Genomic DNA, 16,681 nt, shown 5'->3' on the forward strand with positions numbered 1-16,681 from the left:
ATTAATCATAATGGGTAGGGAGCAGCACAAGCAAATACGTTGGATAAGAAGTGTTTGCCAATAATAAATGCTTCTGAAGAATACCGTAATACCCTGATATTGAGCTGTTGGCACGTAATGAGACTGTCAAACAGCAATGGTCTTCAGAGGCCCCTTCATATTCATTGCTAGACTGACTGCTACTGGGGCTCAATCCTGCCCATAGAATCACCGTCCACAATGACTCTTTGAAGATGGTTTAATTATATCAGTTACAAAAAATAATTTCCCTTTCGGATAAAGTATTTTTGAATTGAATTTCCCTTGCGGCGATCCAGTGCAGTTGAGCGCTGATTGGCCATGCTTAAGTCCGGGGTATAAAATTAACCATTTAGAAGAAAGCAAAAGTTTTCACATTTTAAAGAAAATGTTTACTAAAAAAATGTATATGATTTTTTTTAATGTGTATAAGTATTTAATTTGCTGTGTGTGGATAAAACCAAAGCGGAGATTGTGACAGCTCTAAGATTTGTTTACAAATTGCAGTTTGTGTTTTTGTCGCTTGCTGATGACGTCAGTGGTTTTTCTATCATGGCGGCGGAGGGCTGTGAAGAGATGAGCGGTAACGGGGTGCCTGAAGAGTCTTCAGGTAGATTTATTTCAGAGTTTCTAGACTAAAGTTGGCTGCGGGTTGACAGATATGATAATTGTTTCAACAAAGCGCTGCATTGTTGTTTGAAAAGCGGAAGGCATGGCATGCTAGGCTGAACTACACACAGCGACGTTGAGCAGAGCTGGACGTTCAGTGATTCCCTATAAGCTGAACTGATAAGAGTTTTAACTCACAGCTGTGCTGAAGAGGCTGCTGCTCAGCTTCCCGGAGTGACATTTCTTCATTTCAGTGATTTTTTACATTCATTTTACTGCACTTGTATCTGCTATAATGTATGAATGGGAGGCTCTGCAGAAATCTTAAAATTTCTTGATTTTTCAAGAAAGTTTATTTAATTAGTTTACCTCCAACTATATGCACAGAGGTTTTCTTTCTCAGCAGGTTATCTGGTTAAATTGGGCGTCTTTATGTGATTCTAATAAATGAATTTAATGAGTGCCGCTGTATTTATTTCCCTGTTCTTCATTACAAGGCAGTACAATGCAAAATTTTTATGCTAAAATACAAATTACTTTAAAAAAATATTACCTTAAAGAGAGGTAAAGAGAATAATTAGCTGAAGTCTGCACGTTGTTTTTGTAACACTGTACCATGTTTCTTTTAATGTATTTAAAAGTTTAAAACAGATTATATCTCACATTGAACAAGAGTCACAAAAACATGCATGTAAAGGTCATTTAAAATGGGATTGTCCAAACTTAATAAATATTGTAAACCGAATGAAGTAAAGCAGATTTATTTTGGTCTGCTGTGGAAGAATGTTCACCTGGCTCTCACATCTCTGTTGACCTTTGACCTAAACGTACGGTTACACTACAGCAGAACCTATTTTCTTTGGCTAAAAGAAGCCAATACCAATATTCTTTTTGATAATGTTCTTCTTCTTAAAGCCATGGATGTCACCGAGGCAGCGCCGCCTCCTCCTGAAGCATCGGAGGAAAATGGCGGTGCAGCTGTGGCCCCTGAGGGTGCTGCAGACCCAGATAACTACTCCACGGACCTGGCAGCAGAGAGCGAACAGGGGGATCTACCTGCAGACTTTGATCGTCTATGGAAAGCCGCACATGACAATCCTCAGGACTTCCCCAGCTGGACCGATCTGCTCCAGTACTGTGAGCATGAGGTGTGTGTTTTCAGCAAACCAGAGGAATTTTTTTAGTAGAAAACAGAAATTAAGATTGACTTTCTCTGTAAAGAGGAATTACCACCCAGTTTCATCTTTTCAGGGTCATGCTGCCGCATACCGCAGAGCGCTGGAAGCCTTCCTGGCTCGGTATCCTCTCTGCTATGGCTACTGGAAGAAATTTGTCGACCTGGAACGTCGTGACAGCGACAACAACAAAGCAGAGGAGGTAAAAACTCCTTTACATTTTTTTCATATTATTTGATGAGTATTTGTAAAGCACTTTACTTATTTTTAAAAATTGACGTGTGTGCTATGTTAGGTGTGTATTCGTGGTCTTCAAGCAATCCCTCTGAGCGTAGATCTTTGGATCCACTACATCAATCTGCTGCTGGGAACGCTGGACATGAACCTGCCCGATTCAGCTGTTCGGATTCGCAGGTGAACAGGCTTCCAGTCACATCTTAATGCTTTCGACACATTATTTTCCAAAGCTGATGGAAAAGTCGAGGGTTCAGCTCCGAAATTTCTGTTTTAATTTCCTTTTGAATGTCGTCTGAGTATGTTTTGGAAACGCACACAGAAAATACTAATATTATTAGATTTTACAGTTTAGTTGAGTTATTTCAGACCAAGCCAATTCCAGCACAATATTGTTCCTTGACTTGTACTCAAAAATACAACTTATTGTGAAACTTCATAAAAAAAAACATCTAGAAATTTGACTCTGGAAGTGATAAACATGGAGGAACCGTGAGAGCAGAAAACACAATTAAAGTAATACATAAACAATTCTTTGATAACATAATAATTTTTTTCCTCGGTTAAACGTCCTCAGTGTTTTTGAGAATGCCGTTGCGTCGTGCGGTTTGGATTTCCACTCGGACCGCCTGTGGGATCTCTACGTGGAGTGGGAGAAGGAGCACGGAAACGTGAAGAACGCAGTGGCCGTCCTGGACCGAGCGCTCAGAGTTCCCACTCAGCTCTACAGCACCCACTACGACAAGTAAGCCCACCTGACCGCCACAGACACAATACTGACATCCAAGGGCCTTCAATGGGTCACATTGAAGGCCCATTGGTAAAACCATTACAGTTTTACCACTGTAATGGTAAAACTTGCAATTAAATTCGAGATTGACATAAAAAAAAACAAAAAACTTTTGAACAGAAAGTCTGTTTGAACGTTTACTGGTTTTCTCAATTGTTGACTTTACATTTTTCTGCTTTTATGATATTAAGCACTTTAAACTGCCTTGTTGCTGAAATGTGCGATACAAATAAACTTGATTGGTTGATAAAAGCTCTGATTGTGTAAAATGTCATCTTCAAGTCATTTTATCTTAAATTAGTCAATCCTAGTTTACAGCAACTCCTTTCTCCCACACACAGTGTGACGCTGCCTCCGTTTTCGCGGTTAATGATGATTTACAGCAGAAATATTACAAAATGCTGTTAATTATAAAAGTGCCTAAAGTCTATCGATAAACCTTCATCCCCTCCTCTTCATTTGTCTCTTAAGTTTTATTCCTGATTCTGCTGCGTTGTCCATCCTTCCTGCTTCCAGGTTCAAAGTGCATCTTAACAACAACCCGCCTAAAGACGTGCTCCCCTCTGAGGAGTACGAGGAGCTGAGGGCGACGTGCCGGCAGAGCCAGAAGGCAAAGCGGGCCGAACAGGCCCAGGAGGCGGACGAGGAGAGGCCGCCAGGAGAGGAGGAGCCCGCTACGCCCGAGGGTACCGACTCGGTGAGTAAAATCTGGCTATTAAAAACTTGGTTCTCACTAGAAATAAGCCTTTATGAGGCTCAACCACCTGCTTTATTGTTTAATCTGTGTTTAAATATTATTTAACACGGGAGGAAGGAAGTAGTTTTTATGGGTTCTAATGCCTTGTTGTTTTTTCTGCCTGGAGATTTTAAAGTCCAGCACTCGTAGAGTTCAGTGAAAGCTGAAAGTTTGTCACATTTTCATGACCAGGTGTAGATTCCCAATGGGAACATCTTTATATACCAGTGATGTCTGCCTCTTTTCAGGAGGAGCTGATGCAGAAGATCAGAGACCAGGTTCTGCTTCGCAGAGACAAAGTTTACCAGGACAATGAGGGAGAGGTCCGGAAGAGGTGGAACTATGAAGATGCTGTGAGTTTCTGCCGGGATCATTCCCCCAGACCTCTCCGTTGCTCTGTCTGTTCTTTATTTACTCTTATTTTAACCTTCATTTATTTCTGTCTTTATTTTATTCTTTTAGTTTTGTTTTTTTTTATTTTATTTTTTTTGTTTTTATTTTTGAATTCTTTATGCATTTCTATTCTTTTTATTTATTTTCTTTCTTTTTGTTCTTTATTCTTTTTGTTTTTTATATCTTACTAGTTTTCAATTTATTTTACTTTGATTTTATTTGAATTCTTTATGCATTTCTGTTTTTTTTTACATTTGTTTTGTTCTCTTTTTTGTATCTCTTTATTTTTATTCTTTATGTATTTCTGTTTTTATTATTAATTTTATTTATTGATTGATTTTATTCTGTTTCTTTATTTTATTTTATTTTGCATATATAGCGTCTCTTCTAGCAGGAAGTCGTGTTCATGATGAGCTCCAGATCTGTCATACAGATCTGGAGCTCTGTATGACAGATCTGCAGACAAATTAAGATATGCAGGCAAATCTTAAAGCTAATAATTATTTAATGAAACAAACCAAAGACACGCAGCATGAAAACAACTTTGAATGAGTGAGCCTGAAAATGTCAGAACCGATTCTGTAAATAAAACCATGACTGAGAAAAGTAGAAATAATTTAGTCCAGTTTATCCTCTCCTGCTGTCGCTGGCTCACAAACCCAGCAGATTTCCTCGTTTCTTTACGACAGATCAAGCGTCCGTACTTCCACGTCCGGCCGCTGGACCGCCTCCAGCTCCGAGCCTGGCACACCTACCTGGACTGGGAGATTGCTGAGCTGAACAAAGACACCACAGAGTCCTCACAAGGCGAGGACACGCACGATAAAAGTGTTTTTAATTTCCTTTCATGTTAGAAAGTATCTGTATTTAACACTGCTGTCTTCTAACAGATCCAAACCAGGAATCGACGGAGGAATCTGAGGTCACGACGCAACGTCAGGAAGCATCAGATGATGCTCCCGCCGTCCAGGGCGACCACAGAGTTCGCATCCTGTTTGAGCGCTGCCTGATCGCCTGCGCTCTGTACGAGGAGTTCTGGACCAGGGTGAGATGAATCACTTACTCACTTTATCTGTGAGGGGCTTGAAACAATGTAACACCTTGCTGTGTGTGTTTCAGTACATTCAGTACCTGGAGCCGCAGAGTGTGCAGGAGACGCGGGCCGTCTACCGGCGAGCCTGCCAGGTCCACCTGCCCAGCAAACCCAACATCCACATGCAGTGGGCCACGTTTGAGGAGAGACACGGTACGACACGCCCGTCTCTTTCTGCTCCTCCGAACTCAGAGCCGCTTCCAGCTGCTTGTTTATACGACGCCAGTGACCAGAGGCTCTTTTTGAAACCAGGTTTCAGAGTGAATCTTTTCTGAAACATGAAGCAGGAGCGTGTCTAGATTTTTTTTAATTTGAGGCACCAGGCAGAGGCACAGACATATTAAAATTACAATTTTCCTCTAAATGCACTGCGGTCTTCACCGACTCTGAAAAACAAAAAGTTGAAGAACAAAACTACTTATTTACCCAAACAGATCTGTTTAGCATGTGAGAGAGAACCATGTAGCACATTTGTTTGCTACAGTGACTGAGGCCTCAGGATTCTGTCACACAGTTAGCATAGCTTAGCTTTGTACAACTTTATGTTTAGTACCGTAATGCTAACTTCATTCAACATATCGACTATAAAGTAGAAAAATTTGAACCAGACTACAAACTGCAAATAGCTGTTTACTTTTGACTGTAATCTCATATATTTATATCTTGATGTTTGTTAATATATATTAGCCCAATTTTCGAAATTTCGAAATTTTTCCTAGAAAATTTGAGATTTTTTTTTTAAGCGCATTTTTAACTTTTCAAGCTCACAAATGTTCTTGTATTTTCTAGAAAATGTCAGAATTGTTTGGTGGAAATGTTTACAGTGGCCCTAATATGCTGATGCCATGAAATGGCCAGGCTAGTCTAAACATTTAAATGGTACAACAAAACAAACAAAAAAAAAGCACATCAGAAAACTTGCTCATGCGAACTTCCTGCCTGTCTCCACCAGGTGACCTCAACGAGGCCCGGCGGGTTCTGGAGGCCCTGGAGAAAGCCCGGCCTGGTCTGGCCGTGGTTCGCATCCGCAGGGCGGCCTTAGAGCGCCGAGCGGGCCGGCTGGACCAGTCGGAGGCTCTGCTGCGAGAGGCGGTGGCTGAATCCAAAGAGAGGCCAACGCTGCACGCCTTCTACTCCATCAAACTGGCCCGTCTGCTGCTCAAAGTGGCCAGAAACCCAGACGGTGCCCGCACGGTTTTACAGGAAGCGCTAGAGATTAGTCCGGTGAGATCAGAGAGAGAAACGGTTGATGTCTCAGCTGAACGGCATGATGCGTCTCGTTGCTTAGCGGTGTCAGGGAGGAATTTGCTACAAAATAAATGAAATATTGTCACAAGAGATTTCTCCTTGAGGCTGTAAAGAGATGTTACTTTGTGATAATTTTGTCCTAATTAAAAATAAAAAAGTCTCCATCTGTTCTGGGGCACAAGTCAGATCAGGATCCACCCTTTGCACCCTCCTGTTTTAATAAAAATGTTTTCCTTTTCTCCATAAATGACTCTTCCATCAGGATAACGACAAGCTGCACTTGAACCTGTTGGACCTGGAGTCGTCTGCGGAGCCGGGGGCTTCGGCCGAGGCGGTGCAGGAGTGTGTGACTCGGGCCCTGGCGGCTCCGCTCACCCCGCAAACCAAGTTACTCCTGTCACAGAGAGGCCTCCAGTTCACGGAGGAGTACAGCAACTCCATTAAGAGGTTAAGCATCTTGTTTCTGACCATCCTGTTTGGGTCTGGTGAAGCATTTTCATCTCAAAGTGAAGCTGTGCTGTCTCTGCAGCGTGCTGTCCGTCTACGAGGCGCATCAGAAGCTGCTGGACGAGCTGGGAGGCACGAAGAGAGAAGCAGAGAACGGGTGAGAGAAGAGGGCAAAACCTAGCCTCAGATTATGATTGTGGAGGGAAAGTTCAGTATGTCGGAGAGACGCTTATTAAAGCTTTTTGTTTTAATAAGTGTTACAGTGTCATACTGTTATCAGAAGTAGGAAAATTTAACTCAAGACTTGGAAATAGGAGGAGTAAGAAAACTGATGACTGATCAGAACCTGAACCAGTTCCTTTAAAGTGACTGGATTATTTTCTGGTTCATTATAATAAAACCAGAATTACAGATGAATAATTATCTGCATAGATCTGTTTATTACCATTCAGGGATTTGGAGTTCCAACTGTTCACCGTCTGACCCTTCCTCTGCAGAAACATTGGCGCTTCTGCTTCCTAAACAATATGGCTCAAATAAATAAGGTTCTAGTCCTTCAGTAGAACCAGCTTTCCTCTTCTTCATCACTCCAGTTAGCTTCTTCTGTCAAAACTGCAGATGAGTCGCTCAAATATTCACTGAAATCCTCCCAACTTCTGTAGATTCAGCCTTGGTTGTTTTACATTTCGACTTACCCTGATTACATCACAAAATGGCGCCGTTGTTTAATACATTTAGTTAATACACAGAATACACGACAGATCATCTTTTTAAATCATGTCGGTGGTTCTAACGTTTTATTTCTATTAATCTGGTTCCTAAGGGACGAGGATCCAGAGAAAACTAGCAAAACAGACGACAGTTCTTCTGCTGCTGTGCCGGCATCCAGCACGTCACACGCTCCCATCACCACGCCGCCGCCTCCTGTGATGGCCGCCGACCCGAGCGCCCAGGCCGGATACGGAGTGTACAGCAGCTGGTACCAGGTAAAGGTTAAGAAGTTCTGCCATTTAATGTTTACAGATTCCTAGTTTTGTTGTTTTTGAAATGTGAAAACTGATGTTGAATTCGTCTGAAAGTTTTTTTAATGACACATCAGTTTCTTTTCTGTCTCTAAGCAACCGCAGTACGGCGGCTACGGCGGCTACGGCTACCAGAACGCCTGGAACTACAACCAGTCCTACTATCCACCCAGTTAAGCCGAACAGCTCTGGAACCGGTCCGACCCGTCTGAACGACAGACTTATTTCCCAGCATGCCTCTGTGCTTTCAGAGTTGGTGAATCTCGGTGGAAAAACCAGCTAAAGGGAAACCATGGCGCCCATTTTCTGTAAAGTCTTCTGATTTTAATTAAAATTATTTTTGTATTTGTTGTCAAATCGACACCTTTTCTCATGTTTTAAAGTCGCTCACTCTATCCAGTGTGTGAATGGTGTTTTGTACCAGTTGTTGGTTTTTAATGTACATAAAATGTGTTTTATAGTGTCACTTTAAGGCTTTCTCAGATTTGTTGTTCTTCAGATACAAGGAGAAAAACAATTTAACACTACATGAAACAAACTCACAGGTGTTTCTATTATTTACCTAAATGTTCAAATACAAGGAGGAACTAATAGAAATGTACCATGACTGAAAGTCCAGTTCACTTCCTCCTGTTTTTATAGACAAACTGATCATTTTTTCTAAATGTTAAATACTTGAGTCTTAATTTAACCCAAATTAGTAGGTTTGGTTGTTTTATTAAGATGCATCAGCAGCTTTGGCTGCATTTAGGCTGCAGCATAAATGGAGTCCAGCACCAACTGTGGTGAAAGGTTTTAGTTTCAGCTCCCAAAATATCAGCACCGTGGTAATGATGCGCAAAAAGCTTAAAAATTAATTTAAAGAAGAATGAAGTTTTATTTTTAAAAAAGGTATTTTGCTAAAAGTTCGAATTAAAACCAATGAGTTCCTGTCATGGACGAGGAAACCAGTATTTCCAGTCTTAAACAAGTTAAGCTTTCCTCATTATGTGCATGTAAAACGCACACAAGAAGCTGTTATTTAATCATCTAGAAGGTTTTATTTCTGAGTTTGTTTTTTTTAGCAATTTAGTTTTTGTGAACCTCATCACTAATGCAAACAGTAGTGATGTCAATCAGTAGTATTATTTTGGCAATGTAATCATCTTTACCGGTGCTTTTTAATAGGTATATACAGAATTCAAGCTTATATTTGTTAAAGTAGTATTTTTTTTAAATATTTTGTTATATGTGTTATATAAAGAATATTTTCAGGAAGACAAACCTTTTAGCTGCATCATTTCCAGGTTTTCTACTTTCATGAGAATTGGTTTTACAAAAATGTGAGAGGATAATTTATATAAAATTCAGAACATCAACTCAATTATCCCAGCCAGCTTTATTGTAATCAGGTTCCTGGTGGACACAGCTGTCAGCAAATCTGAACTCGTTAAAAAAATGAAAGTAAAATGTCACAAAGTCAGGAAGATCACAGGAAATAAACTTAAGGCCCTTTCAGAACCACTTTAGCACGTATTCTTTAGCAATACAAGGGTCGAGTTAAAACTTTGTACTGTGCATTTTTTTAATAAATGTGTTGAAACCACCAGCAGAGATCCTTGGGGAAGTATCAGTCAGAAGCCAGCTATCTTCAGCTCGACTCAGCTGAGGTCAAAGGTCCAGTTCAACGCCTGCAGCAGATCTGAAGCTGCATTCAGTCAGTCTTCAAAAACAGAAACTCACATCAAAGTCTGAGGAGCTCCAACGTGTCTGAATGCAGCTTCACTGCGTCTCTGCTTCGGTTCAGCTAGCTGGCTTAGTGAGTGATACTAGCAGATGGCAGCTCGGTTCCTGGGTCGCTCGGTTCTCGTGTTGACGTCGTGGTAGAGGTGAGGTAGGCTCACAGAGCTGATCCTTCTCACTTTTTGGTAACAACCAGCACAGCTGAAGGCACCAAACCTGTGCAGAGCGCAAAGAAAAGCCGGTTTCAGCCCAACGCGAGCTACATGTTTTAAAAAAACAAAAAAAAGCTCATGGACGTGACGCCATTTTAGATATCTGACAGCATTTAAAACTCGTTTCCTGAAGGCTCACCCAGCTCTTTAAGAGGCTTCTCCATGTCCAGTTCAGTGTAAATGTGGCGCGGGTATGGCGACAGCAGCGTGAAGTCCTGACCCTCGGGTGTGTTGCCGTTCATCTGCACGTAGACGCGCACCGCCGCCAGCGGCTCCTGGGCCTTGAACACGGTGTTGATGGTGGAGCCGTCCAAAAGACGAACCTGCGAAGGATCCGGTGAAAGGAAGCATAAAATAACTGTAACAACAGCAATACAGAGTAAAGTGAAGCTTTATTTACAGGGCTCCTGTAAATAAAGTTTATTTACAGGGCTCCAGCAAAGAAGGAAAGAAAGAATGGAGAACACAAGGAAGAAATGACAAGATGGAGGGTAGAAAGGTACAAAAAGCCTTAAATAATATATGTGATATAATATGTACCTGTATCCTGGACTCGTCATACTCCTTCTTCGTGGGCGGGGGCCCCTGACCGGTGGGTGACGACGGACTGGGCGGGGTGGGCTGGGTGGATGTCATCGTGCTCGGAGGTGCACCACCTCCAAACTAAACCAGAGGAGTTAAAAAAAAGATAAAACAGTCAGAATTACAGAGTAAAAAATGAAAAATAAAGTCAGTGTGTCTCAATTACTTTCTGTGCTCGCTCCTCTCGGTCTCGTGCGATTTTATCTTTAACCCGTTGCCTGACAAGGACAAGAAAAAAGGCACCAGAGTTAGAAACAGTAACAAGAAGTAAAACCATTGTGATCTTAATTATAATGTCCTCACAACAAAGTATTTCCACAAACTAAACCATCATAAATAATAACTGCATCATTATGTGTAAACATCCTGCAAAGTTACAGTCAAATCTTGCACATAAATTGTAGTACCTGCAGCATTTTGCTTCAGGATTTCATAAATTGTTATCAAATCTTTACTTTTGTGGCTTTAAACATTCATTGTGAATCCTTGGAGAAGCTAACCTCGCCAACTTGTCCTCCATCTTCTCTCTCCTCCTCTGATCTGCGAGTTTCTTCATCTCGTCGTCCTGAATCTTCTGCCGGATCTGCTGCAGCTCCTGGCCCTGCCTCCTCCGCTGCTTTTCCCGCTCCACCTCCTCGGCTCGCTCGCGCTCCCTCCTCTCCGCTTGCTTCACTCGCATCAGCTCCTCTAGTCTGAAAGGCAGGGACAAACCAGCTGGTAAATAAAAACACATGACGTTAACGCTGCTTACAACTGTTCAGCATCAGCTCTGACCTTTTGACCTGTTCACGTTTCTCCTCCTCCGTCATTGGTTGTTTCGAAGCCTCTGGGTTGTCGCTGTATAGCTCATCTTCCTCTGCGATTAGTGGCGCTGAAACACGACCACGGCGGGATTAATAAGACATCTTTAAAGAAATTATTCACAAAGACAGATCTACCTTAGACTATATGAATTAAAATGGTATTAAATATTGTTTTTCTCCTCAGAAAAACAAAAACATGCACCGACCTTCACCTGAGTCCCCTGCTGTCGTCTCATCTGCCTCTCCTCCTAAAACGTTCCCCGCTGGAGGAACGTACGGCTCATCGATGTCCGGGTCGTTCTCATGTTCCATTAACCTGAAAGAGACGCATCCAGAACAAAAGGTCAGGCAGCCATTCTGTGCTCTGAATGGCTGCCTGACCTTGACCTAATGATAAAACAATACAGGCATCATTGTAAATTTTTATAATTTCTGTTTACATATAGACAACCCAAAATATCAATTGCTATACAGTTGAAACCAGATGTTTAAATATTCCATACAAATATTTTCGGTCAGTTAAAGATACATAAGTAATTTATATTTGTTTAATAATGTTTTTTTTTTAAAGTTTTTAACATTCTTCTCTTTAATCATAGTTAATTTATTAAGCAACATATCCAAGGCTGAGTTGGCTTGAGTAGCTACTTTTAGTTAATCAAGGACACATTTAAATAAAAACCGCTTTTTAAATGCTTAATGAGGTTATCAATGTTTCATAATAAAATGGGTTTGAACATTTTGAAAAATTTAAGTGTGAGAAAATAGCAAAAACAAGAGAAATACATAGAGAAGCCGAAACTTTTGACCAATACTGTAACTGTCTCACCAGTCCATGGCTTGCTCTATCCCCTGGTTTCCTGTATTGGCCACTGCTTTCTCCCTGAGGAAGCGACAGACAGGACAGGTTACCCAGCATTAGCCTTCAGCTCACTGAAATCAGTCATATCTGGTGTGAAGCTCGTAACTCACGCTCTGTTTCTGCCAAAGCCCATCTCCAGAAGGCTCTCCAGTGTTGTTAGCTCTGCCATTTTGACCTGAAACAAGCAAGTTACCAGCTTTCATGAATCATCGACAGAAAGAAAAGGGGACATCAAATAACTCCCTTTAGATTTTCTCATTGAAAGTAAGCACATTCACAATACTTTCGGAATAAAAAACGAGAAGAACACAAATTAGTTTCTCCCTGAACAGCTTGTTATTTCCAGTCACAGCTGAAGTAATGCTAAGAGCTAGCGTTAACATTAGTGTTGCTAACGAGGCTAGTTTTACTGACTGAAATGATTAAAATAACCTTGCTGTAAATCGTTCTCGCTAAAAATCGCTTTGTTATCTTTAATGAAGGTAGTCATAGTGGTTATGTTGTTTTAAGTGTGTTAATATCAGAGGCACAATAGAGATTGATGAAGGAGCGTTTGTTAGCTACTCACACATCAGCCTGCTACAACAGTTCATCAGTACGGAAAGTCATGTGGGTCAAAAGGGACCACGCGAAATTAGTTCAAGAACATTTCTTTTAGATTAAGCTCACAATTATTAGATTAATATCAAAATTCTGACATAAAAATGGTTAGAACAAGGAATTTGAATGCCTTTTGGTCTTTTTAATTTCTTAAAATAATTTGACATTATATCATTAAATAATCATGCAATGACTGATGTAATCATTGACATCATTCATATCAAAAGTTTTATCTTAAATTCAGCTATTTCTACAGATGCCTGACTGAATATGAAGTTATTTCTAATTGCATTAGCTCTGCAACACTGCATTTGGAGCCGAAATTATGACTTTTAGATGCTTCATATTTACAAATCCTTCACTTTTTGGATTTTATAAAATAAAAATATTTCTGGGAAACATCAAACATGCATAATACTCTCTGATAAAAGTTACTCAAAACCATCAAACCAGAACAGGAAGTAAATTTGATCTATGATCCTGTAACATATTAAATGTTTGTTTTAAAACACACCTCTATTGGTTACTTTGGTTTCTAAACTATGAGCTTCCTGTTGGCCTGAATGATTTGATCCTATCATGGAGGTATGTTCATCGGTGTTCAAGCTATATAATTTTCTGACTATTATGTGCAGGTTGGGTCTGTTACATATTTACAGTAAGTGTAATGATTAATTTTTCTCTACCCCACACAGTCTTAAGCAGCTCTCAGTCACGAGTTCATCCAGTACACAGACTTTCCTCTCAGTCACTGACTGATTTTCTTTCACACTTTTAATTGTAATTGTTTATGTCTCTTTTCCTCCTTTTGGTATTTACTTGCAGGGTTAATTTGGTAAGTATGAGCTTTTTTTCATTTGCATTTGTTTATCAAAGTGATGTGCAATTAAGAAAAAAAAAAGTTATTTGTCAATCAGGTTTTAAACCAGTTTTCAGAAAACCTTTGACCTATGACCTAGTTTGGTTTTCTTTTAATAAAATGTTGTTGTTTTGGTTAGCTATGGTACATTTATGCTATTTTGGCAGTAAAAAAAAATTCTATATGTAATCTTAAAGGGAGAGCTTAAATTTCACAGGAAGTAGCAAAAAGGATTTTTTTAAAACAAAATGTTAAAATTGAATAAAAGTTGATCAGGTTCAAACATTTCCGTGTTTGCTTCTTTTGGAAACAAGTTGATGCATGGCTGTTTGCACAGATCTTAATGGACTGATACCATCATATTTCTTTTCAAGATGACATTCTGTAAAAGTATAATGTAAAGATTTTTGCTGTTGTTTCTTGTTCAACTATTACTGAAAATGTGCCAGTTTATTTCTTTTTGATCATAATAATTTACCGGTGCTTGTAAGTCTTCCTATTGGAAAGATCCTCTGAATAGAGATGGTCAAAGTTGAAGGCTATAATAGGGGTGAAGGTCTTTTTAGCCTATCTTTGAATTACTTTATGGCTCTATTTTTATTTCTTTTACAGAGGACGGGTTACGGGTCAAAGTTCACCAAAGATAAGATGAGTCAGATTTTGCGAAAAAAAAAGAGAAAAAAAAGATGAAGCTCCCCAAAAGGAACAGTCAGCTATCTATTTTAATGCCGAAATATAAGACTTTTTTTTTTTTTTTGAGTTCAAATTCAAGTAGTTTTTTTTTTTTTTGGCACAAATCATCTTGCTCTCAACACCATGTTCATGTTTATTGAGTGAATGACCCTAATTTTATTGGAGTCAAAGGGTGGAACGTAATCTCAGATGATATAAAAACCAAGATTAGCTTTATGATATTTCAGTGATAATTCATCAGATATGGCTGCTATCACACGGAGACTCAACTTTAGGACGGGCAGTAAAGTGGTGTGACTTCATGTGATCACTGAGTTCAACAAAAGAGGGCAGCATTTTATCACACAACTTTACAGAGACTTTGCCAGGCAGACTTCATGAGACAATAACAATGCCAGAGATTATATCTGGGTTAATATTTAAAGGCCATCTAATCCTCGTGGAGGTAAAACGGAGGCTCCTGCTTTGACTCGGTTCTCAGCTGAAGACTGGGGAGCCGGATCTGGGGGGAAACCTTTTGCTCGGGTCCATCAGCTGTGTTGTTTCTGCGGGTCTCACCAGCTGTAACAGCATCTCCATTTGGAAAAACTGTGGCATCCAGTGGAGCTGCTGTTATCTGTGGAGGGACACCTCTCCTCATTGAAACGCCACACAGCTCCTTCTACAGTTTGTTTTCATTAAAAGGTTGATGGTTGCTGTCGAATAAAATTTATTGTGTGAATCCAGTTAAGGTGTCAATGTGATTTTTTTTCTCTCATCATACAGATTAAGCTGATCTAACACACAGCCTGAGATAACAGTCATGCTGCTTATCGCTGTCATAAAAATATCTATGCAATGATTTAACATAATACGTCTCAACTTTCACAGGTCACTACATTTAAAAATGATTTTAAAAACCCCATTTATTTCAGTAATTAAATTTAAAAGGTGAGAAATATCTGTTATATAATTCAGTAATTAAATAATTAATTCAGAATCTTAATTTCAATTTTTCATTTAGAAATGAATCCCTCTGTGAGTTAGCAGTCTGCAGTGTTGTGAAAATCTAGTTGCCCCGTTACAAGTTTCTTCTGTTTTTTCTTTTTTGCACATAAATCTTTCAGATTATCAAATACATTTTCATTTTCATAACCCAAGAAAATACAAAACACACTGTTCAAGGCAACCTGGTACTCTGTCATAAAAAAAAAAATCACCCCATCTTGTTAAATCATGAATTAACTTAAAATAACTATTTGTATTGGTCATGCCCTTCAGCCCTGATCACAGCCAGGCCTGAGCCAGTTTGAAAGGAAATAAGGTAAAAGATCTCAAAAATGGATAAGAAGAAGCAAAATCTTTGACATCTGTTGGTCTGGAAAGAATGACAATGACAAATAGTTTTTTAAGGATTTAGTACTCCAGAGACCCAAACTCAGTAGTTCTTTCTCTGTAAAGTCAGACCTGCCAGAATTACTTCAATAACATCAAAGACTTATCCAGGATGTCACAAAAGAACCAAATATAAGAACTGAAACACTGCAGATGTCATTGACTTCTCCCAAAGTTGGTGCTTTTGATTCAGCAGTAAGAGAGAGATAAAACAAAAATGACATCCATGTGAGAAGCCACTCCTGACTGAAAGAACACAAAGGCCTGTCTCACATTTGCAGAAAAGCATCTTAACGTTCTCCAAGACTGTTTGGGGTTTGGTTTGAGGTGCTTTCTTGTATCAAGACATGGATAACTAGCCTTAACTAATTAAATCATAAATTCTGCTCTCTACCAAAAAACACTCAGCTTTCAGTTTTTGACATTGAGCTTGAGTTCAGCTGGGCTAGAAAGCAGGATAATAATTCAAAGCACATCATCAAGTCCAACACTGATTGGCTCACAGCAAACAAAATTAAGCATATGGAGTGACCTAGTCAAAGTCCAACCTCAAATGTTAGATAGTCGTTCATCTTGCCAAAGGCGGCACAACCAGTTGTAAGATTTATGGGGTGATAACTTTACATATAATGTCACATTTGTTTGGATAGGTTTTTATTTTACCCAAGTTCAAAAATTACATCATCATTTGAAACTATCTTTTCTATTTACCCATTTGATGATCTGAAATATTTAAGTGATAAAAATAACAAAATAGGACATAAAAAACCACTGAAAGGGTAAAGAATGAAATAAATAAACTTTTCAATGGTCTGACTTAATGGGATGCAGCTGGATGCTGTGTGTGAATACATGCACAATTCCACAATTCCTGTAAACAGTAAGCAATTTCTTGGAATAAATGTTTAAATGTGTTTCATAAGTGCAAAATCCCCAAAGTTAGACTGTCAGTAGCAGGTGGACAAGAGGATTTAGTTACAGCAGAAATAAAAATAAAACCAAAAGTGAAATTGAACTGTGGCTTTATAGATCCAGTGGGTAATTCAAAGAAGCCTCTTGAAAGTAAAAGCAAAAGGACACATGACTAAGTGAAGTATAATGAGACCAGTGTGTATATTACTGAACAGATGTCCTAATCCCGATTCTAAAAACATGATTCACAGCTCATAAATGATCATAAAGTAAGAACATGTAACACGAAAGGCAACA

The 16,681-nt window shown here is 39.5% G+C and overlaps 2 protein-coding genes across 2 annotated transcripts; one reads left to right on the forward strand and one right to left on the reverse strand.

The window, feature by feature from the left end:
* Positions 1 to 535: 535 nt before the first annotated feature.
* On the forward strand, positions 536 to 8,233 carry LOC103136896 (pre-mRNA-processing factor 39). The gene is made up of 15 exons (XM_007550349.2): positions 536 to 628; positions 1,543 to 1,775; positions 1,879 to 2,004; positions 2,098 to 2,216; positions 2,614 to 2,781; positions 3,343 to 3,523; positions 3,811 to 3,915; positions 4,645 to 4,762; positions 4,846 to 5,000; positions 5,075 to 5,201; positions 6,001 to 6,272; positions 6,559 to 6,743; positions 6,826 to 6,900; positions 7,567 to 7,729; positions 7,862 to 8,233. The coding sequence occupies exons 1-15, from the start codon at positions 571 to 573 to the stop codon at positions 7,940 to 7,942; spliced, it is 2,166 nt and encodes a 721-aa protein (XP_007550411.1). The 5' UTR covers positions 536 to 570; the 3' UTR covers positions 7,943 to 8,233.
* An 891-nt stretch (positions 8,234 to 9,124) lies between these two features.
* On the reverse strand, positions 9,125 to 12,591 carry ubxn1 (UBX domain protein 1). Its single transcript, XM_007550350.2, has 10 exons — positions 12,515 to 12,591; positions 12,057 to 12,121; positions 11,914 to 11,967; positions 11,291 to 11,400; positions 11,056 to 11,152; positions 10,782 to 10,973; positions 10,448 to 10,499; positions 10,240 to 10,362; positions 9,839 to 10,022; positions 9,125 to 9,703 (listed from the first exon to the last, which is right to left on the reverse strand). The coding sequence occupies exons 2-10, from the start codon at positions 12,113 to 12,115 to the stop codon at positions 9,663 to 9,665; spliced, it is 912 nt and encodes a 303-aa protein (XP_007550412.1). The 5' UTR covers positions 12,116 to 12,121; positions 12,515 to 12,591; the 3' UTR covers positions 9,125 to 9,662.
* Positions 12,592 to 16,681: the final 4,090 nt, after the last annotated feature.

Source organism: Poecilia formosa, unplaced genomic scaffold, assembly GCF_000485575.1.
Source record: "Poecilia formosa unplaced genomic scaffold, Poecilia_formosa-5.1.2 Scaffold35, whole genome shotgun sequence".
NCBI classification, from domain to species: Eukaryota; Metazoa; Chordata; class Actinopteri; order Cyprinodontiformes; family Poeciliidae; genus Poecilia; species Poecilia formosa.

Excerpts from the sequence above, each read along its gene's own strand:
- LOC103136896 (XM_007550349.2), top strand. The coding sequence starts at position 571 with ATGGCGGCGGAGGGCTGTGAAGAGATGAGCGGTAACGGGGTGCCTGAA. Across the intron at positions 5,202-6,000 it reads CACGTTTGAGGAGAGACACG|GTGACCTCAACGAGGCCCGG; the intron begins GTACGACACGCC and ends TGTCTCCACCAG. Across the intron at positions 7,730-7,861 it reads TGTACAGCAGCTGGTACCAG|CAACCGCAGTACGGCGGCTA; the intron begins GTAAAGGTTAAG and ends TCTGTCTCTAAG.
- ubxn1 (XM_007550350.2), bottom strand. The coding sequence starts at position 12,115 with ATGGCAGAGCTAACAACACTGGAGAGCCTTCTGGAGATGGGCTTTGGC. Across the intron at positions 11,968-12,056 it reads GGCTTTGGCAGAAACAGAGC|GGAGAAAGCAGTGGCCAATA; the intron begins GTGAGTTACGAG and ends TCGCTTCCTCAG. Across the intron at positions 9,704-9,838 it reads GAAGCCTCTTAAAGAGCTGG|GTTTGGTGCCTTCAGCTGTG; the intron begins GTGAGCCTTCAG and ends CGCTCTGCACAG.